The 24276-nt window shown below is 42.2% G+C and overlaps 2 protein-coding genes across 2 annotated transcripts in view; both read right to left on the bottom strand.

The window, feature by feature from the left end:
* Positions 1–1318, bottom strand: part of slc10a3 (solute carrier family 10 member 3) — a 2435-nt gene extending 1117 nt beyond the window's left edge. The window contains exon 1 of the mRNA XM_056281263.1: positions 1–1318. This exon is cut by the window's left edge and continues 1117 nt beyond it. Coding sequence (XP_056137238.1) covers positions 1–1104 — 1104 coding nt within the window. The 5' untranslated portion in view covers positions 1105–1318.
* Positions 1319–4699: 3381 nt separating this feature from the next.
* On the bottom strand, positions 4700–23561 carry chmp1a (charged multivesicular body protein 1A). The gene is made up of 7 exons (XM_056281270.1): positions 23445–23561; positions 22877–22896; positions 22698–22775; positions 13623–13769; positions 12888–13016; positions 7138–7331; positions 4700–6909 (listed from the first exon to the last, which is right to left on the bottom strand). Exons 1-7 carry the CDS (start codon positions 23449–23451, stop codon positions 6888–6890), a joined length of 597 nt encoding a protein of 198 aa, XP_056137245.1. The 5' UTR covers positions 23452–23561; the 3' UTR covers positions 4700–6887.
* Between the last annotated feature and the right edge of the window lie 715 nt (positions 23562–24276).

The following is a 24276-nucleotide window of genomic DNA, read 5'->3' as shown; positions in this document are numbered from 1 at the left end:
GGCCAGGATGGATGCCCCCATTTGGTAGGCCATGAAGATCCCACCTACAATGAGGACAAAGCTGAAGGGTCGTATGAGTGCTAGCAGGATGCGAGTGAGGGCAGGAAGCCGCAGTTTAACCACCATGCCCAGGGAGATGGGTATGGCGATGAACAGGAGGGTCCCCAGGATCTTGACGAAGGGCACATGCAGAGCAGCATGGACCCCCAGCAACCAGCCGTACAGCGCCGATGACAGAGGCATGGCCGCCGCTGCCACTACCGTGGATACCAGCGTCATGGAGATTGCCAGGGTGACATCGCCACCTAGCAACAGGCTGTAAAGATAACCCCCACCTCCGCCTGGAGCAGAACAGGTGATGACCAGGCCGAGAGACAACGCCTTGGGTAGCGAGGCCAGCCTGGACACACTGTACGCGTAAAGAGGCATCACCAGAAACTGACCCGTCACCCCAAGGAGCAACGGTACCGGCCTCTTGAGAAGACTCTTCAGCACCTCCACGTCAACCTTGCACCCGAAGGCACACTTGTTGACAAAGATTAGGGGCAACAAGGCAAACAGCACGGGATTCTCTGAGAAGTGGGACAAGCCGCCCGACTGGGCCAGCCGGGCGGCTCCGTCGTCATCGCCGGGCGCCACTCTGATGGAATAGTCCGTCCTCTCCTCAATCAGAACCGGCACAGAGTCCTGGTCCAGATCAAGAAGCTGGATTTGCAGCTGGGCCCGGCCCGGCAAACCGGAGCGGATGCTTATAATGTAACTCTTGAGTGGACCGGCGTGTCCGCCGTCAGTGACATTCAGGATGGAGAGGACCTCCGGGTGCAGGGAGTTCACTCTCACCGTCTGCTTCAGGCTCTCACGGCCCTTCCTGCTGGCGGCGGCGCTCCGGTACCGACTGGAAACGACGATCACGCCGTCAGTGTTTTCGGGGAACTCGAATTCCTGCGAAGATCCGTCGCCGATTTTGATGTACCTTCCGCTGCTGTCGGCCGTCACCTTCGCAGTCGTGTCGTTTCCGTTGTCGTGGGGGGACCCGGTCGTCGCCGTGCGTTCCGCTCCCTCTGTAATCAGGAAGAGACAACAGAATGCAAATAGCGTCCTCATATTGGCGGACAGGGGGCGGAGGGGCGCCGTACACGCAACGGCTTTATCCCCTCTGCCAGGCAGCGTCCACCCCTTAAAAGCCCTCTACGCCGCCGCCCGGTTACAGCAGACGATAAAACCTCTCATATTGTCGGCAGTGAAACGACAGCGCCGGCGGTCGGCTCGACATTCCGTCCGCTAGTTCCCATTTTCTCGCCGCCTTTATACCGGAACCTGAAACATCACCCCGCCCTGCACGAGCCGAGCGCTTTACAGTACAGCTACCCCCAACCCCTCCTCCCTTCCTCCCCCAGCTTCAAGCTAAACGGAAACGTCCAAAAATTCGGACGATTTCAACTGTTGTTTCCCCCCCCCTCTTTCTTAATTAAAAAAAAAGCCGCTGAAACGTAACGTTTTTTATTTGGTTTTTTTTTAACATATTTTCATTACCATCTACGTGTCTGATGGCAAATATCTCGCCCTCCCTTTCTCTTTCGCTCTCTCCGTTTCCCTCACCATCCCTCACACACTTTGCTTAAACCCCCATCTAATCCAATCAGAGCAGCCCGGAGCGTTAACTCTACAGTCCCCCAACAAATAAGCACCAACATCACACGAGAGAGAAAGCGCGAGAGAGAGAGAAGAATCCATTAACGGGGGTGTTCATTTCCCCCGCCGTGTGTCTCTCATGATGACAGCGGGATAACACCATGATGTGTTTCCATGGTGATGCGGGGAGGGATTACCCATTCACACAATCAAACACACGAACGGTTTTGAATGCTGACAGTGTGATGAGCAAATGGGGTTGTGTGTGTGTGGGGGGTGATTAGGTTTTGTAAGAGACAAATGGATAACGTATGAATTCGTCATCGCAGAAAAGCCGAACATTATAAAATAACACGGTCTTTCCTGTTCAGACACACCCTAGCCAAGGGCTCTTTTGTCTTTATGCAGCAAGTCCTGGTTGAAGTGATGCTATGAACCAGGCCTGCTTGATTTGCCGATATGACTTCTTCATCCGGCCCCATCCGTACCCTGTACGTTCATGCTGTCGCTTCTGTCTAACAAATAACAGGTGTATTTCAATATAGTTCATGGCTTGACTCGTTTTCACGTTGTCTCGGTGTGATTTCCTCCTTTTTTTAAACGTGTGATCCAGTTTGTGTCTTTGTGTATCTGCTTCTCTTCGCTGCCCATCCATTCCGTGTTTTCACCGTTCGTGAAACACAATATCTCACAATCAGTGTCCCACTTCTGACCTTTGGCTCGTTGAAACATTCTGGCCGTTCAGCAGATTGTCACACTCACTCATTTACAGTATCCAATTCCAGCTCGCTGCCAAGGAGGCCATTGCTTATTTGTCATACCAAACAGCAAACACAACTTGAAACGTGACACCACCTGCCGTCTCACCCAATGTAGTATTTAGGGGTATTCCGTCGTGTCGACAAATCCAGGTAGCTTTACTCGGTAGAGCCTTGAACTTTCGTTTATTTTTCCATTAATCTTGGTGCATGCTATATGTACGTATGTGCAGATAAATTTCACTTGCTACCAGCGGAGGGGGTCAGTAATGTCAGTATTTTATAGCGGGAAAGCTGCCCAAGCTGTACGGATATCAAGTCATGGCTATCAAGTGTCACCGCTCCACAAGTGTGAATTCAAACCGGGTTGGGTCGTTTATCATCCATTGTGTTTTCCGCGTTGTGTGGCCCACTTACTGTCACCATGGCAAAGCCTTGGCCTCTTGGAAGAGAATGTGGCCTACGGTGGAAAAATTTCAGGGCATGCAAAGACAACCCGCCGGTGTGTGCAGCGTAGCCTCGTCATTGACATTTAACAGAGCGACAGGCGGTTGTTGTGGGGCGCGCGAAGCACGCGAAGTCCATGTTTGTCATTTACGCTGCGCTGCTCCCTGGGGTTGTGTTGGTTCACCACGGTAGCTATGACGATGTGCCCCACATCTGACTTATCAGGAAAGAAAGGCAGAGAGAAGAGGAAGGAAAAGTGCTCTAGGCGATAAAAAGTCTGTCGACTCACACCGCGACGGTCCTGACAGTCGGTGAGGAATTGCGGACACATTTGCTGCGAGCGCAGAAGTTGTGAGCCTCGAGCATTCATTCTGGAAACACTGTTGTTTACACGTCCGCAAGTGCAGAGTCAAACAGTGAGTAAACAGCACGCTGGGTGTGTAAACACAGCAGCTCCAGCCTAGGTGAACGCCTCCAAAACACCCGAAAGTCGTGATCTTGACCTGTTCTAATGTCCCCTTGCGACAGATGACAGGATCGCAAGGAGCCTGATGCGTGATCCTCGTGTGTTGTACCGGGATGCTTATTCAGCACCAGCCCAAAATGATTTGACTTGTTTTGGCTGGCCTAGATCCGCCTGCCCAGAGGATGTGTCCTCTCTAACAGATCAGCACGTCTCCCTCAGAACAATGCACACACGTACATGGTCTTTTCCCACTCAGCAAATGTTAATTGACATTATGTCATGTTACTAAGAATATGTGATTAAACTGGGAAATACCACAATGCCATTCCAAATTTAGACACACTGTTGGAAATGACCTTTCTGTACATGCGAAGCAACTCAGACATGGAAAGAGACTCACTCACTGACTCATTCACTCACGTACAGTTATTTAGTCCATCTCTGTAGAGAAAGGGACAAAGACACAAAAAATGAATAATAGGGCTCTAAAGTTAAAGTGCACAGCAAGGCTTGAAAATTATAAATAAAAGGAAACATTAAAAAAAGTACATTAAAAGGCCCAACTCAGCGTTCAGCCTGCTGCAGGTCCCTCTCAGATCATGTCATGTTATTCTCCTGCTGTGTGTTATTAACTCTTCAGGGAAATCTCCCCTTATTATCCTCATGCCTGCTGCAGAATGGGGGTAGAATAAGGTCGTGTGTCCTCCGGGACCTCTTGTAAGAAAACATAAACGACCACTAGTACTAGAGGTGAGTGCTTGGATGGTGCCATGTGAAAAGTAGGTGGTGTTAGGGGAAGCCTAGTTAGTAGTTGCTGCAACACAATGAGATAAGTTTCACAACAAATGACGTATTCCCTCTGTTTCCTTATTCATATTATAATAATACACAAATGAATTGTCCACGAGACAGGCGTTTCCTGTTTCAACACTGATCGTTTCTTTAAAATGTTGTTTGTTTCGCTTCTATGCGATGATAAAGTACAGCTTACTTTCGTTTCCTTCCTGGCCCCGCCCCTCCTTCATCCTTATTGGTTGGTGGAACCTGAAGTGACGTTGATGAGCAGTTTACCTCTGTGAAGAGTGAATTCGTCTCATCTTTGGAAAGAGGAGGAGCGTTGACGGCCCTGAAAGGAGGTCAGGTCCCTGCATTGGGTCGAAAGCACTCAGTGTGACCTTTCCGTAGGATACAATGCAAAAACACCAACAGGTAGTGATTGTTACGGATCTCCTGTATGTCCTTGTTTCAAGATCGTAGTGTCTTGTTTCTATTACTGCTGCCATGGTTTGTTTGTATGGCTTTGGTGCAGTCAACTGTTACACAAATTTACATCAGTTTCAAAGTCCTCTCTTTGGATTGAAAAAAAAATTCAAATCAGAACAAAAGATGTTACCTGTTAGGGTAATTTTAATTTTATTTGTTCACATGATAAATATAAAAACAAAAAGCCCTGCGAAGTGCACATAAGCAATAAGTATAAACAAGTCCCCCATTTTAAAATAAAAAAAGGAAAATATTGCCCTCCTTAGTGAAGTTTCTCTATCGTAGGCCTATATCTGGTGTGTCTGCCTATGCCTGTCCTCAGGACTGTTAAATACACAATGAATTCAAAGAAAGGAACATCAACGCTGGTCAAAACAGATCATGGTTTTATATAACAGAGCACAACGAACAGAGATCGGCCTTCACTGTGTTAAAAACATCCTGACATTATCCTCAAATCTGAACTCCCCTCTTTAATCTCCATATTGTTCGCCCTTGACTCGAACCATGTGAAAGCCCCCTCCGGTGACCTATAAAATAATTTGATTTTTTTTAAAACATGTTCTGTAAGTATATCCTTTCTTTGCAAGGCTACATAAGCACAACAACTGAATCCTGCCAAATGAAAAAGGCACAGCTTGTATATACTTTGCTAGCTCCATTCCTGAGACCTGATTTATGGGTTGGAACCAATGGATATAATTGCAAATAATTTCAAAATCGAATTCAAAGGCTTTAAAAAGAGAACATGTTACTAAGAGTCACAGGAAGAGGCCTTTAAAACTGACCCTGACAACTATAAGTCAGACATCCAAAACCAGATTGGCACTTACAACCGAGTTCAAGAGATTAACTTAACAGTTAATATCCACCACTGACAGTTCTGGCAACTAGAGCCATTTATTTATCAAGCCCATCTGAAAAAAAAAAAACGTTGGATACATATTGGCCTGAGAGGTTCAAGAAATTATTTTTAAACTCAGATCACTTGCCCTGCTCCTGCAAACTTGAAGAAATACAGACTATGGTTAATAACATCTCAAACATATATGGCAGGGACAGAAATGGGAATTCTCTGCTTCTACAGTGACATGCTATCGTTCAATACATGAGGTCAAATTTAGCTTCCATTTATTACTGTTCACTTTTTAACTGCGGATCCTTCAGGCACTGTGCGGGAAGCATCTATGCAAGCACCTGCATCCCAAATAAGGCGTAAAAAGTAAAGTACAAAGCAAACATAATACAGGCATGTGCAATAACCAACAAATCTGGACCAAAACAATGATGGGAACAAAAATAAATCATATGAAACTAAATGAAAAGCTCCAATGTAACTGAGGATTGTCCTTACATTGCATTATAAAAATGTCATGAGGTGTTTACTCTGCTTGTATGAATTTTACAAAATCAATTATCTGTTAGTGTTATCAACGTTTCTTGTGTTTTCCCTCTTAAGAAACTGAACTACTATCCTACATCAGATTATGCACACATGGGTATTCTTCTTATGTAATGTATATGGCTCCTGCTTCCCCAAAGACTCAAAATGCAGTGCCTCGGATTATGAACGGTTCTTTGAAACCACCGAATCATACATTCCAGCAGACTATCGAACAGCAGGTCGGAAACAGCCCATTACATAAAAAAAGAAAGAAAAGAAAACATAATACATCCAGCTTCTTCACTCACCCTGCACCTAGTAAGTGCCAGGGAGAGCAAACTCCCTTATACAAATATGTGTACCTGCTAAAATTCTGTCTTTTTATCATAATTTCACAATATGTAAAATGCTTCTTTTTATTTTATTAAAGGATCCATTCAAATCTGTGTTACTAACAATTTGGACTGTCAGCCACAAGATGAGGTGGTCGTGATGGTGATGCATGAGGGAGCCCTGGACTGAAGGGGGGGGGGGGGTCAGATAGGGAAAGAGACACCACATACAAAATGGAGGAAAATAGAGAAAAGGAGTAGAACTCGGGGAAAGGTAAATTAATGGGAAATTGGAAAGGAAGACTGAAAAAGAAGAAAAGGAAGACTGAAAAAGGAGAATAGAGAAAGAGAGAGACAGAGAATTTCATGCCTTCATGGGTGTCATTTCAACTCAGTGTGTGAGTGTGTATATTTATAGACCAGGAGATGGTAATCAATATGCTCGTTAAGTCCTCATGGTAGGAGCAGTTCGACAGAAACACACACACACACACACACACACACACACACACACACACACACACACACAGATCCTGTTACTGCCGTATTGTTTATCCGTTTCCACACAGATGCTGTATGCCCACCACCTCTACTGGAATGGGCCTTCAGTTCCGCAAAGCAGCCAATCTAAAAAAAAAAAAAAGGAAAAAAAGAAAGAAAAACGCTGTAAACCAAAAGATTTGACAAATAATTATGACTAGCATCTACTCTACTATTTCTGCTACTTGAATTATTAGGTCAGTCTTTGAAGGAGCGAGCCCTTAAGTTTCTTTCGAAAAATGATTGATAAGGAGCCTGAGACCTCCGACAAATACTGCATTATACACAATAAACAGCACAAACAGTGGTCCATACCGTCGGGACAGCTGGTCCTCCCTCTCCTGGGAGCGTGAGCTCTCGCCACCCAGCGAGCTGGCCCCCGCCGGCAACTGATTAAGCTGGTCCATCACCTCCAGGCCACTCTCCTCTGCTATCTGGTGGATCAGGTCATCCACCTGTTCCTGAGGTGTGGTCAGTGTGGTGGCTGAACTCATTGAGTCCTCCATCACCTGGAGAAAAAAACAAAAGAAATTAAAGGTCAGAGTTGAGTTAAGACAAGAGAGATTAAGGCTGGCAAGGCCTGATATGATTTTAATCATATAAACGCTAAGGGCACTCTTTGATGGTTAGTCATGAATCTGGAATGCTTTAAATATGCTTGTTCTATTAAGAGAATAAATACTAATGTTCCCAATGCTTTTGACCTCAATACATTAATAATATATGCGAGGTTTCCAAAATACTAAAAATAATTTTATTTGCAGATGACACAACCCTACTTTGCATCGGGGACAACTTGGAAAAACTTTTGGATACAGCAGGAAATGAACTGAAGAAACTAAAGAGTTGGTTGATTCAAATAAACTAACACTAAATTTAAGCAAAAAAAATTCCTAATATTTGGGAATCAGTCAACAAATTCAAACAAGAAGCTCATGATAAATGATGTAGAAATCGAAACAGTGGCAGAAATCAAATTTCTTAGAGTAAAAATAGACAATAAATTATGTTGGAAGCCACATATAAAGTATATTAAAGCAAAAATATCAAAGTCAATTGCAATATATATCAAATATCTCCTGCATCAACCAGCACTATACACCTTGTACTGTTCCTTCATACTTCCATACATCACTTACGGTGTGGAAGTGTGGGGGAACACATACAAAACAAACACAGATCCAATCTTCATCCTTCAAAAAAGAGCCATAAGAATTGTAAACAAAACCACTTACAGACAGCCTACAAACCCACTCTTTAACAAACTGAAAGCACTAAAAATTTTAAGGATTTGGTTGACTTCAAAACAATTCAAATCATGTACAGAATTAAAAAAAATCAGCAGTTATCAAATGGTGTCCAAAAGTTGTTCCAAATGAGGGAAAGTAAACTCGATCACAGAGGAATATGTATATTCAAAAAACAACTAGTGAGGACAAATGCAAAACTTAATTGTATAACCATCAAAGGAGTCAATCTATGGAACAACTGTGGAAAAGAAATGAAGACGTGTAAATCATTAAGTAAGTTTAAATAAGTCTTTAAAAATAACAAATTGATGAACTCTCCATTATGAATGATCCTCCAATTGATGCAGTATTGGCTCACAAAAATTTAGGAAGGTTTATAAATAAGGTGCAAAATCCATGGGTTAACGCCCAACTAAAAATCTGGAATATGATAAGAGAAGAATATAAACTGGGCCATACATTACAAATAATTCAATGGTGTGCCTATGATCCTGAGTTCAAGCCTAATAAAATGGATTATAGATTTAAGTCCTGGATTTCAAAAGGAATAACAACATTCTATTCCCTAACAGAAAAGGGACACTTAAAAGACTTTGAAAAGTTGAGGAAAGAATATGATCTTGAAAAATCTGATTTTTATAGGTATCTCCAGATACATAATCATTTTGAACATAACATTAAAGATAAAACAGACTTTAATGATCCTATACTGAGGATATTTATTGGTGCTTATCAAAAAGACTCAAATAGGGGTGTTGTCTCAAGATTTTATAAAGGCCTTATGACAAAAAAATCCCACTCTACAGAATACATCAAAGAAAAATGGGAAAAAGAAGGTAACTTTACAATATCAAATGAGGATTGGCTTGATGTATGTAAATTCCATTGGAAATGCACCAACTCCCACATATGGTGGGAGTTTGGGTGGAAGTGTTTTAGTCGATTTTTTATTAGACCAAAACAGAAAGCACATATTGATGGGGGGACACACCAAATGTTGGAGACAGTGTGGATTTCAGGAAGCCAACCACTGGCACATATTCTGGGAGTGCCCGATGATAAGACCTTTCTGGGCAGAGCTTCACAAAGCATTGAAAAGCATACTTAATAATGATTTGCCCTTGCAATTTTCCACAATATTCTTAGGAAATGCCGATTTCCAGGCAGGACAGCCGGATGAATATTTATTTGGTATTTTGACAGGTGCTGGTAAAAAAGCACTCACAAGACATTGGTTACTTCCTGAACCCCCCACAATACAGGAGTGGATAGATATAGTAAATGACATTTATGTTACAGAAAAGATTACTTTTTCCCTCTGTCTTCAGAAAAAGAAGTTTGTTAAATTCTGGACCAAGTGGGTCAAATATGTGAGGCCCTTAAGGCCAGATTTTGTGGAGATATTGAATTAATTAGATTTTAATACACCCTCTCTCTCTCTACCCTCACACTCCTTTCCCCTACCATGCATTGGGAACCTTCACACTCTCCCTACCACAAACTGGGAATCCTCATATCACCTCTCTCCTGTATAGTCTTATATACACACACGTTACCTCTCCCAAATTGTATAAAGTTTGCCTTTTTTTTTCTTCCATGTGTATATATATATGTGTGTGTGTGTGTGTGTATACATATACATATATACACTACCGTTCAAAAGTTTGGGATCACATTGAAATGTCCATATTTTTGAAGGAAAAGCACTGTACTTTTCAATGAAGATAACTTTAAACTAGTCTTAACTTTAAAGAAATACACTCTATACATTGCTAATGTGGTAAATGACTATTCTAGCTGCAAATGTCTGGTTTTTGGTGCAATATCTACATAGGTGTATAGAGGCCCATTTCAAGCAACTATCACTCCAGTGTTCTAATGGTACAGTGTGTTTGCTCATTGGCTCAGAAGGCTAATTGATGATTAGGAAACCCTTGTGCAATCATGTTCACACATCTGAAAACAGTTTAGCTCGATACAGAAGCTACAAAACTGACCTTCCTTTGAGCAGATTGAGTTTCTGGAGCATCACATTTGTGGGGTCAATTAAACGCTCAAAATGGCCAGAAAAAGAGAACTTTCATCTGAAACTCGACAGTCTATTCTTGTTCTTAGAAATGAAGGCTATTCCATGCGAGAAATTGCTAAGAAATTGAAGATTTCCTACACCGGTGTGTACTACTCCCTTCAGAGGACAGCACAAACAGGCTCTAACCAGAGTAGAAAAAGAAGTGGGAGGCCGCGTTGCACAACTGAGCAAGAAGATAAGTACATTAGAGTCTCTAGTTTGAGAAACAGACGCCTCACAGGTCCCCAACTGGCATCTTCATTAAATAGTACCCGCAAAACACCAGTGTCAACATCTACAGTGAAGAGGCGGCTGCGGGATTCTGGGCTTCAGGGCAGAGTGGCAAAGAAAAAGCCATATCTGAGACTGACCAATAAAAGAAAAAGATTAAGATGGGCAAAAGAACACAGACATTGGACAGAGGAAGACTGGAAAAAAGTGTTGTGGACGGATGAATCCAAGTTTGAGGTGTTTGGATCACAAAGAAGAACGTTTGTGAGACGCAGAACAAATGAAAAGATGCTGGAAGAATGCCTGACGCCATCTGTTAAGCATGGTGGAGGTAATGTGATGGTCTGGGGTTGCTTTGGTGCTGGTAAGGTGGGAGATTTGTACAGGGTAAAAGGGATTCTGAATAAGGAAGGCTATCACTCCATTTTGCAACGCCATGCCATACCCAGTGGACAGCGCTTGATTGGAGCCAATTTCATCCTACAACAGGACAATGACCCTAAACACACCTCCAAATTGTGCAAGAACTATTTAGAGCAGAAGCAGGCAGCTGGTATTCTATCGGTAATGGAGTGGCCAGCGCAGTCACCAGATCTGAACCCCATTGAGCTGTTGTGGGAGCAGCTTGACCGTATGGTACGCAAGAAGTGCCCATCCAACCAATCCAACTTGTGGGAGCTGCTTCTGGAAGCGTGGGGTGCAATTTCTCCAGATTACCTCAACAAATTAACAGCTAGAATGCCAAAGGTCTGCAATGCTGTAATTGCTGCGAATGGAGGATTCTTTGACGAAAGCAAAGTTTGATGTAAAAAAAATCTTATTTCAAATACAAATCATTATTTCTAACCTTGTCAATGTCTTGACTCTATTTTCTATTCATTTCACAACATATGGTGGTGAATAAGTGTGACTTTTCATGGAAAACACAAAATTGTTTGGGTGATCCCAAACTTTTGAACGGTAGTGTATATATATATATATATATATATATATATATATATATATATATATATATATATATATATATATATAGTGTTTTTTTTGTTTTCGCTTTTTTACTTTCTCTTGTAAGTTTAAAAGAAAAACCTGAATGGCAGAAGAAAAATAAACTGTTATTGTTTTGATATACATTTTGTAATATATACTGCTGTGAAAAATAGCCCTGAATTTAAAAGAATTTAAAAACAAAACAAATTGAACAGATATAGGATGGATGAACAAAGAGGCGGACTGGAATACATGACATGATGCAGGATGTGTAAGGCACCTTGTTTGACTTGTGCCGTTTTGTTTATTTTTTGTCATTTTGTGGTTTATTTTGGTTTCCATGCACTGGTCTTTCCTCTTTTTTCTCACTGTTGTTTTGAAAGTTTTGTTTTGTTTTGATTTGACTGATAATGTATAAAAAAGGGGTAAGACCAGAAAAGTTCTTTACTTCCTCCTACGCCCTTTTGGAACATGGACTAGTTATTACAGAGTGTGCAAAATATGTTCACTTTTATTTCCATTTATTTGTATTCCTGCCTACATATCTTATTTTGTTATTTTAACATGTTTGAAATAAAATCAATCAATCAATCAGTCAAATTCCAAGATTTGCAAGGAAGACACCCAAAGCATTAAATAGTTCCATGCTCTTATCATACAAAACGGTGACAGATCAACAAAGGAAACCAATAAGGGTGATGTCCCATTACAACAAGACCATTTAATTCACATTTGAAAGATATGCCTTGGCTCCTCTAATGTTTTGAAATCGAGGACAGGATGTGGACGTGCACCCAAGGTCGATGGACTATTCAGTTTAGGGACAATAGGGAGATATTTCTGCTGATTGCTTATTATTTTTTCCTTTTGGCTTTGTCAGACTATGATCTCTGATGTGCACTGAAGTGGTTTGCTGCAGACTATGATGTAAATTGAGTTGAAGGTCAGCAATGAGCATCTGTTTTGGTATGTCAGGAACTTATTCATGGGTGAGGGTAAAATGGATTAAAAAGATGACCATCAGAAAGACACCATGGCTGCAGTAATACAACCATTGTATCAGGACATGGCAATAAACAAGGGACAGGTGCACCGAATAAAGCTTTCAATTTACTGGATAATCTCATCCCCAATCCACTGCTAATATTACCAGTGCTGGTTAACAGCAAAAAAAAAGAGGAAATTGTACACATGGGTGGCAGACAGGTGACTTCGCCACAGGGTGAGAGGCTTAGTCATCTAGGAAGCAGTTTAGATGATTGGTAAAGATGCACCCCTGGCAAAGCCCTTTAGAGGTTTCACTGGTTACAATCTACTGGGAGGGGAACCATAGGCAGATAGATCCCTGATATGATAGAGGGTTTACTTTTCACAGCTGGCCTGGGAATACCTTGAGGTTCCCCTGGAAGAGCTGAGGAATGCGGCTTTTGGGATCCTCTGCTTGCTTGTTTATGTAGATACATCACACTACAGTTGTACATTTCAGCATAATGCGAGCATATGCACAAAAGTGTGTTCCTGTTACTCACTGAAGTGTGGACGTCAAGGTTCTGAACCTGTGTTTCAAATTTATCCATTACAGCGGAAACCTTCTGAAGGTCCATGGAGCCAAGAGCCTTGTCAAGGGCCTTGGTCACCTGGGCCATGTTCTTGGACACCTGTTGGACAAAAACGAATAAAATCAGAGTAATAAACATGCTGATTAGTTAATAATAATTATCATTATTAATGTCCTGAGTTCTATCACAGTGAAACGTCCTTTTATCTCTCTTTGACCCTTGTTAGATTTTCTTTTCTTGGCCCTTTCTGACGTTATCATTCTACCATCACTAGAATGTAACCTGATTCCTGCAGCTCGGACCAGTGACCTGACTTTAAGCAAAGTTGTATTTATTGTTCCTGATCTAGGATTTTAGGTTTTTCCACTGTTTAACTCAATATAAATGAGTGTGGATAAGTAAAATACCCTAAAAAGTAAATGTAATGAAACAGAAGAAAAATCTTCAGGGCTTTGAATATGTGAAAATTAGAAGTTTGATTAAGAGAAAAGTAGGGGAAAACTATCTGATGAAAACATGTGTAGGTCAGAAGAAATGTAAGCGATGTAATGATGTAATATGACTACTTTGGTAATGTAATGTAATCGAAAACCCTGAAGATTCAATAAACATTGTTGGAATTACACATGGCTATGCTATTGTAGAACATGGTATATGATATATATAGGCAAGGACAGAGCAAATGTATTGCACACAGAGGCTTACCCCCTTCATTGTGACAGCAGTTTGAACTTTAGAGGCCACTGCGTCAACACGAGATGCCATGCGCAACCAATTAAGACCCTCATTTTTCTTTCGGATTGCATTTTCTGCATAAACTCTGGCGCATTCCACATTCTTCTGTTGGAGAGCCTGGTGAATGGGGAAACAAACTGTTAAAACACTTAAACACCATTACTATGATTCCATGTCTTGATGCATGCTCAATAATCTAGGTAAGAAAATCGAAGAAGGTTGAATCAGTTCATCTGGATACGTTTACTAACTCAACGACACAAATACATTTCATCACTCAATTGACATCTTCAGTGACTGAAGATGTCACTAAAGATTTCACTTAGTTGAGTGATGAAACATATCTGTCAATAAACGTTGTATACAGATGAACTGATTCAACCTTCTTTGATATTATTCCATGTTTGTATAGATTCTGAATGCATATACTGATAAACTTCAACATAACTTCATTCTAAGTTCAACAAACCTTAGCAACAAGCACAAACACTGTAAACAAAAAAAAATCAGTCACTGCATCTATATCCAAAATTCATCTGACAAATTCATCCTTTATTCATTCATCATGTATGAATACACACGAACATGACTTTACATGTATCTTTAATATGTATATAAATGTGATATATATTAACAGGAAGAATTAACAGGAAGAATTAAAATAGAAACTGGGTTTTTTTTTGTTTTTTTAGACCCCCCCCCCTTCTCCCCAGTTGTATCCGGCCAATTACCCCACTCTTCCGAGCCATCCCGACCTCTGCTCCACCCCCTCTGCCAATCCAGGGAGGGCTGCAGGCTACCACGTCTCCTCCAATACATGTGGAGTCACGAGCCGCTTCTTTTCACCTGACAGTGAGGAGTTTCGCCAGGGGGACGTAGCACGTGGGAGGATCACACTATTCCCCCCAGTCCCCCTGATCCGAGGAGGTGCTAGTGCAGCGACCAGGACACATACTCACATACCCCACTGGCTTCCCACCCATAGACACGGCTAATTGTGTCTGTAGGGACACCCGACCAAGCCAGAGGTAACATGGGGATTTGAACTGCCAATCCCCGTGTTGGTAGGCAACGGAATAGACTACCATGCCACCCGGACGCCCTCAGTAGGAACTGTTTTAAGCAGGAAATGACAAATAATTTCGATCACTCAGTTGGGAATTATTCAATCAGTGCCCCAATAAGGTCAAGGAAGTGAGCTTGAAACTATTACATAATATATACCCTTGTACTCCATCTCAAAGTATCTGGAGGTAAATAATATCCTTGTACTCAATCTCAAAGTATCTGGAGGTAAATAATACTTGTGACTTTTGTGAGAGGGAGGTAGAAACCTTTACACATCTGTTTTTTGAATGTGAGAAGACTACCCATTTTTGGAAGGGTCTCAGCTCACATGTTGTTGGTTCTCTGAATAAGAGTTACGAATTTTCTTTCAAGGACATTGTATGTGGCTATAGTAATGACAACAAAGGTGTTGAGTTTGGGGTCAGTTTTTTTTATTCTTAATGCCAAGTATTTCATCAACAAACATAAGTTTCTAAAGTCTGCCCCAATATGTGTAATATTTCAGTTAGAATTAAATAGTCTGGTTAAAGCACTTAAAATTGTTAAAGCGCTTAAAATGAAAAATGATACTCTACTCAAACATTGCATGATCTTTGAGAGAAACCCCTAGACTCCCCTCATGTATAACCCGTACAGTTATTTCTTTTTTCCCCCTGCAGCGATATTTTGCCTGGATTTGTTTATATAGTTATTTATTTATTTACATTTATTATACTTTGTAGCAGTGAACCCAGCCACTGAGGATACACAAGCCAGTGCATTCTTAGTGCCGGTCCAAAGCCAGGATAAATGGGGAGGGTTGAGACAAGGCATAAAGCCTTTGCTAAATATAATATGCGGATCATAAATCAGATTTCGAGGCAACCCCCACTGGTACTTTTGGCCAGCAGGGTGGCAGGGGAAACTATGCTACTGTTGGGCGAAGCAGAAGGAGAGGGGGAAGGCATGTCCAGAGGCAGCGAGAGAGGAGAAAGGGTAGGAGTCTGGAGGTGAGAGTCGGAACTTTGAACGTTGGCACTATGACTGGTAAAGGGAGAGACAGCTGCCTGATATGATGGAGAGAAGGAAGGTAGATATACTGTGTGTACAAGAGACCAGGTGGAAGGGGAGGAAGACCAGGAGCATCACACACACACCTTACATACTACATCTACAGTGCATCCGGAAAGTATTCACACCCTTTCACTTTCCCCACATTTTGTTGTTACAGACTTATTCCAAAATGGATTAAATTCCTTTTTTTCTCATCAATCTACATACAATACCCCATAATGACAAAGCAAAAAAGGTTTTGTAGAATTTTTGAAAATTTATTAAAAATAAAAAACTGAAATATTGCATGTACATAAGTATCACACCCTTTACTCAGTACTTGGTTGAGGCACCCTTGGCAGCGATTACAGCCTCAAGTCTTCTTGGGTATGAAGCTACAATCTTGGCACACCTATATTTGGGGTATTTCTCCCATTCTTCTCTGCAGATCCTCTCGAGCTCTCTAAGGTTAGATGGGGAGCGTCGCTGCACAGGTATTTTCAGGTCTTTCCAGAGATGTTCAATGGGATTCAAGTCTGGGCTCTGGCTGGGCCACTCAAGGACATTCACGGACTTGTCCTGAAGCCACTCCTTCGTTGTCTTGGCTGTGTGCTTAGGGTCGTTGTCGTGTTGAAAGGTAAACCTTCGCCCCAGTCTGATGTCCTGAGCGCTCTGGAGCAGGTTTTCATCAAGGATCTCTATGTACTTTGCTCCATTCATCTTTCCCTCGATCCTGACTAGTCTCCCAGTTCCTGCCGCTGAAAAACATCCCCACAGCATGATGCTGCCACCTCCATGCTTCACTGTAGGGATGGTATTAGCAAGGTGATGAGAGGTGCCTGGTTTCCTCCAGACGTGACGTTTGGCATTCAGGCCAAGGAGTTCAATCTTGGTTTCATCAGACCAGAGAATCTTGTTTCTCATGGTCTGAGAGTCCTTTAGGTGCTTTCTGGCCAACTCCAAGTGGGCTGTCATGTGCCTTTTACTGAGCAGAGGCTTCCATCTGGCCACTCTACCATAAAGGCCTGATTGGTGGAGTGCTGCAGAGATGGTTGTCCTTCTGGGAGGTTCTCCCATCTCCACAGAGGAACACTGGAGCTCTGTCAGAGTGACCATCCGGTTCTTGGTCACCTCCCTGACCAAGGCCCTTCTCCACCGATTGCTCAGTTTGGCTGGGCGGCCAGCTCTAGGAAGAGTCCTGGTGGATCCAAACTTCTTCCATTTACGAATGATGGAGACCACTGTGCTCTTCGGGACCTTCAAAGCTGTAGAAATTTGTTTGTACCCTTCCCCAGATCTGTGCCTCGATACAATCCTGTCTCGGAGGTCCACAGACAAGTCCTTTGACTTCATGGCTTGGTTTCTGCTCTGACATGCACTGTCACCAGTGGGACCTTAAATAGACAGGTGTGTGCCTTTCCAAATCATGTCCAATCAATTGACTTTACTACAGGTGGACTCCAATCAAGATGTAGAAACAGATCAGTGGAAACAGGATGAACCTGAGCTCAATGTTGAGTGTCATAGCAAAGGGTGTGAATACTTATGTACATGCAATATTTCAGTTTTTTATTTTTAATAAATTTGCAAAAAATTTCTACAAAACCTTTTTCACTTTGTCCTTATGGGGTATTGTGTGTAGATTGATGAGAAAAAAAGGAATTTAATCCATTTTGGCATAAGGCTGTAACATAACAAAATGTGGGGAAAGTGAAGGGGTGTGAGTACTTTCCGGATGCACTGTATTTAATCCAGTTTCACAGATTTTTACCATGCATTTTCATGGATATTTGCAGCCTTGCTGTGACTTATTCTTTCGGCTCTGTTACTGAAATGTCTTCCAAAAAGGAGAATTGTCATGTTGGGACTATAACTAACCCAAATTTTCCTTTTCCATTTTTGTAATAGTCATAGGTCCCACTTGAAATTTATCATATGCCATTTGATTGCAGTGATTTTTTTCTTTATAGATCAAATTATAGTTTGCATTTAGCGTGCAGAAATGCAACCGATGCATGCATTTGCAAAAAGGTGTTGTTCTTCATTCATTTCCATTTTTCCAGTCCTCATGCTGATTAAACAAATGATTAAACTCTTCTACCATGGTGCGGATGGGAGGAGAAATGGAGTAGGGGTAATTCTGAAGGAAGAGTATGTCAAGAGTGTGTTGGAGGTGGAGAGTGTCGGACAGAGTGATGAATATGAAGCTGGAAATCGAAGGTGTGATGATGCATGTTATCAGCACATATGTCCCGCAAGTTAGGTGTGAGATAGAAGAGAAATAAGAATTCTGGAGTGAGTTGGATGAAGTGGTGGAGAAGGTACCCAAGAAGGAGAGAGTGGTGACTGGAGCGCACTTCAATGGACATGTTGGTGAAGGCAACAGAGGTGGTAAGGAGGTGATGGGCAGGTATGGCGCCAAGGAGAGGATTGTGGAGGGACAGATAGTGGTGGATTTTGCAAAAAGGATGGAAATGGCTATGGTGAATACATATTTCAAGAAGAGGGAGGAACACAGTGTGATGTGTAAGAGTAGAGGAAAGTACACACAGGTGGACTATATCTTATGCTGGAGGCACGATCTTAAAGGGAGTGGAGACTGCAAAGTGGTGACAGGGGAGAACGTAGCTAGGCAGCATCAGATGGTGGTCTGTAGGATGACTTTGGAGACCAAGAAGAGGAAGAGAGTGAAGGCAGAGCCAAGGATCAAATGGTGGAAGTTGAAGAAGGAAGACTGTTGTGTGGAGTTCAGGGAGGAGTTAAGACAGGCACTGGGTGGTAGTGAAGAGTTGCGGGATGGCTGGGCAGGCACTGCAGACATAGTGAGGGAGACAGCTAGGAAGGTACTTGGTGTTTCATCTGGGCAAAGGAAGGAAGACAAGGAGACTTGGTGGTGGAATGAGGAAGTACAGGAAAGTATACAGACGCAGAGGTTGGCAAAGAAGTGGGATAATCAGAGAGATGAAGAACGCAAACAGGAATACAGGGAGATGCGGCATAAAGCACAGAGAGAGGTAGCGAAGGCAAAGTCGTATGGTGAGTTGTATGAGAGGTTGAACATTAAAGAAAGAGAAAAGGACTTGTACCAATTGGCTAGACAGAGGGACTGAGATGGGAAGGATGTGGAGCAGGTTAGGGTGATGAAGGATATAGATAGAAATGTACTGACAAGTGAGGAGCGTGCGCTGAGAAGGTGGAAAGAGTACTTTGAAGGGCTGGTGAATGAAGAAAATGAGAGAGAGAGAAGGTTGGATGATGTGGGGATAGTGAATCAGGAAGTACGGTGGATTAGCAAGGAGGAAATGAGGGCAGCTATGAAGAAGATGAGGAGTGGAAAGGCAGTTGGTCCAGATGACATACCTGTGGAAGCATGGAGGTGTTTAGGAGAGATGACAGTGGAGTTTTTAACTAGACTGTTTAACACAATCTTGGAAAGTGAGAGGATGCCTGAAGAGTGGAGAAAAAGCATACTGGTACCGACTTTCAAGAATAAGGGTGATGTGCAGAACTGTAGGAACTACAGTGGTATAACATTAATCAGCCACAGCATGAAGACATGGGAAAGAGTAATAGAAGCTAGGTTAAGAGGAGAGGTGATGATTAACAAGCAGCAGTATGGCTTCATGCCATGAAAGAGCACCACAGATGCGATGTTTGCTTTGAGAATGTTGATGGAGAAGTATAGAGAAGGTCATAAGGAGTTACATTGTGTCTTTGTGGATTTAGAGAAAGCATATGACAGAGTCCCAAGAGAGGCGATGTGGTATTGTATGAGGAAGTCGGGAGTTGTAGAGAAGTATGTAGGAGTGGTGCAGGATATGTATGAGGGAAGTGTGACAGTGGTGAGGTGTGCGGCAGGAATGGCAGATGGGTTCAAGGTGGAGGTGGGATTACATCAAGGATTGGCTCTGAGCCCCTTCTTGTTTGCAATGGTGATGGATAGGTTGACAGACGAGATCAGGCAGGAGTCTCCATGGACTATGATGTTCGTGGATGACATTGTGATCTGTAGCAAGAGTAGGGAGCAGGTTGAGGAGAGCCTGGAGAGGTGGAGGTATGCATTGGACAGAAGAGGAATGAAAGTCAGTAGGAGCAAGACGGAATACATATGAGTGAATGAGAGTGGGGACAGCGGAATGGTGAGGAAGGAGTAGAGGTGATGAAGGCGTATGAGCTTAAATACTTGGGGGGTCAACTTTTCAAAGTAACGGAGTGTGGAAGAAAGGTGACGAAGAGAGTGCAGGCAGGGTGGAGAAGAGCGTCAGGAGTGATTTGCGACAGAAGGGTACCAGCAAGAGTTAATGGGAAGGTTTACAAGATGGTAGTGAGACCAGCTATGTTATATGGTTTGGAGGCGGTGGCACCGACGAAAAGACAGGAGGCGGAGCTGGAGGTGGCAGAGTTGAAGATGCTAAGATTTTCGTTGGGAGTGATGAAGAAGGACAGGATTAGGAACGAGTATATGAGAGGGACAGCTCAGATTGGATGGAGACAAAGTAAGAGAGGCAAGCTTGAGATGGTTGGGACGTGTGCGGAGGAGAGATGCTGGTTATATTGGGAGAGGGATGCTGAATATGGAGCTGCCAGGCAAGAGGAAGACCAAAGAGGTGGTTTATGGATTTGGTGAAGGAGGACATGCAGGGGGCTGGTGTGACTGAGGATGATGCAGAGGACAGGAAGAGATGGAGACGGATAATCTGCTGTGGCTACCCCTAATGGGAGCAGTCAAAAGTAGTAGTAGTAGTAGTAGTAGTCACTTTGTATTAGGAAGTGTTATGCCTGTTTTTGTTCAATTTGTTGTTGCATTGTTGTTCAATAAAAAAAAAAAAGAGATGGGCTATATGATCACCTTTTTGATACATGAATACTGAGGTCACCCAGTTTTTTTTTTTTTTCCTTTTTCCCCCCAACTGTACTTGGCCAATTACCCCATTCTTCCAAGCCATCCTGGTCGCTGCTCCACCCCCTCTGCCGATCCGGGGAAGGCTGCAGACTACCACATGCCTCTTCCAATACATGTGGAGTCACCCGCTGTTTCTTTTCACCTGACAGTGAGGAGTTTCACCAGGGGGACATAGCGCGTGAACCACACTATTCAGAGTCCCCCCCCCCCCCCGCCCCGATCAGAGGAGGCGCTAGTGCAGCGACCAGGACACATACCCACATACCCCACCGGCTTCCCACCCGCAGACATGGCCAATTGTGTCTGTAGGATTCCAACTGGCGAGCCCCGTGTTGGTAGGCAACGGAATAAACCGCTACGCTACCCAGACGCGGTCGCTCAGTTTTCTAAAAAAATTAAAAAAATGAAGACGGAATTAATTTTGGGAAATATTCTTTATAGCCTTGTTCTCTTTGCCAAATTAGAATCACTATGGCAATGCGGCAATAGTCCTCATTGAACAATAGAATTTCACTGCCCTCTGCTGGATTATGCCTGCTATTCATATCCTACAACCGCTCTGAAGCAAGTGAAACATAACATAGAAAGCCACTTCATTTTGTCATTGTATTGTTACAACGAATTGTATTTTTACAATGAATTTGTTCTCTGCATTTAACCCATCCTATTGAATAGGAGCAGTGGGCACCTACAGCGCCCAGGGACCAAGTCCAGTTCTCCTTTCCATTGCCTTGGTCAGGAGCGCAGACAGGAATATTAATCCAGCCTAACATATACCCCTTTCACATGGGCCAAAAAAACTTGCTAACATCCGCCTTTGGTGGTGAATGTACATGCTCTTGCTTTTAATTAATTCCATTTTATTTCTTGTACTCTTATTTTTTTATCTTGTACTGTGGTTTTATTTCTTGCCTTGTTTTATGTTTTTTGCCTAGGTCTGTGTTTTATTACTTTTAACTTATTTTATCTGTATTGTTGTTGAGTTTTATTGTTTCCCTTGTTTTTAATGTAAAGCACTTTGAGCTGCATTTTATATATGAAAGGTGCTATGCAAATAAAGTTTATTATCATTATTGCTGTTGACCAAAGGTGGATGTTAGCGGGTTTTTTGGCCAGTGTGAAAACACCAATAGTTGACTTAATTAGTCATTTCAACTGGATTTTAAAAGAACGTCAGTTTTCTTTTAGAGTTTTACCTCCCAAGTGTGTGATTGCACTTGGGAGAAACTGGCAGAATTCTCAACAGCCACACCCTAGTGTATGATCACATAGGGTAGACTCCAAACATCCTGAGTCATTAAAGTAACAACATGAGAACATCGATGATGTAATATTAAGGCTAGCAATACACCAATAAAAAGTAAAAATGTACTTTTACACAACTTCATTTGTTAAGAATGTTCAAATCACCTGCAGTGGAAAACTTCTACATTCAGATGTTATATACTGGAAATCTTATTTTCTACTCATGGTAAATATGACCAGGTATAAGACTGAAAATATTAGTTCAAATCCATGGTAGTGCAATACAGACACATCACTGTCTCTGTTGCAGTTCTACTACCGTCTTCACTGAGGTACTATCTGAATGTTAAACCTATTCTTTCTGTATTCCTATTTTTTTCTCTTTTATTAAGATAGTAGCAGTAGTATTAGTAGTGAAATACAAAAATAAATAAATATATAAAAATCTAAAAAGATTTTACACATGTAGTTAGGGACAATGCAAACAGGGTAGGTTCTGTTGTATGGATACGGGCATGCAAAAACTGTAATGGTAGTGACATATTGGTGCAAAACTTCATTTTGGAAAATAACACTACTTAAAACATGTCTAGATGTTTATTACGATATCAAGTCACGTCTTTACAGATATTATAAGAAATATATGTACAGGACGTAATTTTATCTTTTTTTAGGCATTGTCATTTGTTAGCCAGCAAAAACTTCTGAGGCTCTATAGATTTTAATAGACGAGAAACCAAAGACAGAAATGAAAGCATTGCCCACGACAGTGAGAACTAGCAGGAACCTTTGCTCACCTTCTTGACCTTGGCCTGTTCCTTTTCTGAGTCCTTCTCTGCCTTTTTCGCCAATTTCTCAAGTTGTTTAGCTGTAAACTGTATGTTTCGCAGACATATGCAAGAATGAGCTCTACAAATAATTTACTTAACTGGTTGTATAAAGCTCAGAGGAAATAACTATTTCCACAAATACATACCTTTAGTTGAAAGAGTGTCTCTGTAAATAAACAGAAAAAAATGAATTAACAATAATACCATTTTATCACAATGACCACCCTTTCATAGAACGATTCTTAAATAGAGCATGCGTTTTATTATTTTAATACTGTATCTTGTTACATAATATACTGAACATTATGTACCAAAATGTCCCCCTCATTCACTGACAACTGTTAGCATAAAAACACGCTAACAGTAGCTTGCCTGCTTGTCTCATCTTAGCCAGCTCGCCTTAGCTGATGCAGTAATGCTAGCGCAAGTCACTTAGCAAGCATTTTATAGCTGCTTTGGCAGGTTGTTAGATCAATCAGGCAACATCACCGATCAATCAGACACAAACGGTACCCGAATGATTGGGTACACTGACGTAATACATTATTTGCATCAATATTTTCGAATCCAAAACAAGTTTAGCGTTAACTATGACAGTTGGCGTGAGTTGAAATTAGCTAACTAGGTTAACGTAAACTGTCATGACAAGACTGATCAATCTAAACCCCAGTACAATACAGTCAAAACGGATTTCGGCTATGAAACAACACATACCATCCATTGCAAATGTTAAAACAGCCCAGACAGTCAAGTGAAATGTTTCCAAAAGGCTATCAAGCTGGACTTTATTTGTTTTGATTTCCTGATGATCGGGACCCAGTACTTCCTGGTTCAAGTATAGTCACGTGTTTAGAGGCGGTGGCTGCTGATTATGTCACAAGGTTTTTAGACGTATTGGTGTTCTCTCTCTCTCTCTCTCTCTCTCTCTCTCTCTCTCTCTCTCTCTCTCTCTCTCTCTCTCTCTCTCTCTCTCTCTCTCTCTCTCTCTCTCTCTCTCTCTCTCTCTCTCTCTCTCTCTCTCTCTCTCTCTCTCTCTCTCTCTCTCTCTCTCAATCCACGATAGTTTACCATTTCATCAGTATTTGGCAACATGTTTTGTAGGATGAATCTCTCCCACCCCTGAGAGAGAGAGAGAGAGAGAGAGAGAGAGAGAGAGAGAGAGAGAGAGAGAGAGAGAGCGAGCGAGAGAGAGAGCGCGAGCGAGGGGGGGGGGGGGCATAAGTACAGGCCAGGAATAAGCACAGGCATAGGACCTGTTCTGCAGCTCAGATACGGAGATCCCGAATTTGAAGTGCTGTGCTGACAACTGATGAAACCCTCTCAATAACATGTCTGTGGAGGTCAGTGGACTTTATATCAGCATTCTGTATCCTAATGGGGTCTGGAGCAAGTCAGAATGAAGAGCCAGGTGAGAAAGAAACAGAAAGTGACCTCTTTTTAAAACTATTTTATTTGACAACACAGAAACATGACATTTTGTGTTCATTGATTAGTGTGCATTACGATATCAATACACCTAATAGAGGTATGAATAAGGCTTCTTTAT

The sequence above is a fragment of the Lampris incognitus genome, chromosome 6, assembly GCF_029633865.1.
Source record: "Lampris incognitus isolate fLamInc1 chromosome 6, fLamInc1.hap2, whole genome shotgun sequence".
NCBI classification, from domain to species: Eukaryota; Metazoa; Chordata; class Actinopteri; order Lampriformes; family Lampridae; genus Lampris; species Lampris incognitus.
Note: the sequence above shows the minus strand (reverse complement) of the source record. Positions and strands in the feature narration are given on the sequence as shown.

Excerpts from the sequence above, each read along its gene's own strand:
- chmp1a (XM_056281270.1), bottom strand. Across the intron at positions 22,776-22,876 it reads AGACACTCTTTCAACTAAAG|TTTACAGCTAAACAACTTGA; the intron begins GTATGTATTTGT and ends CGAAACATACAG. Across the intron at positions 13,017-13,622 it reads CTGCTGTCACAATGAAGGGG|GTGTCCAAGAACATGGCCCA; the intron begins GTAAGCCTCTGT and ends TTTGTCCAACAG.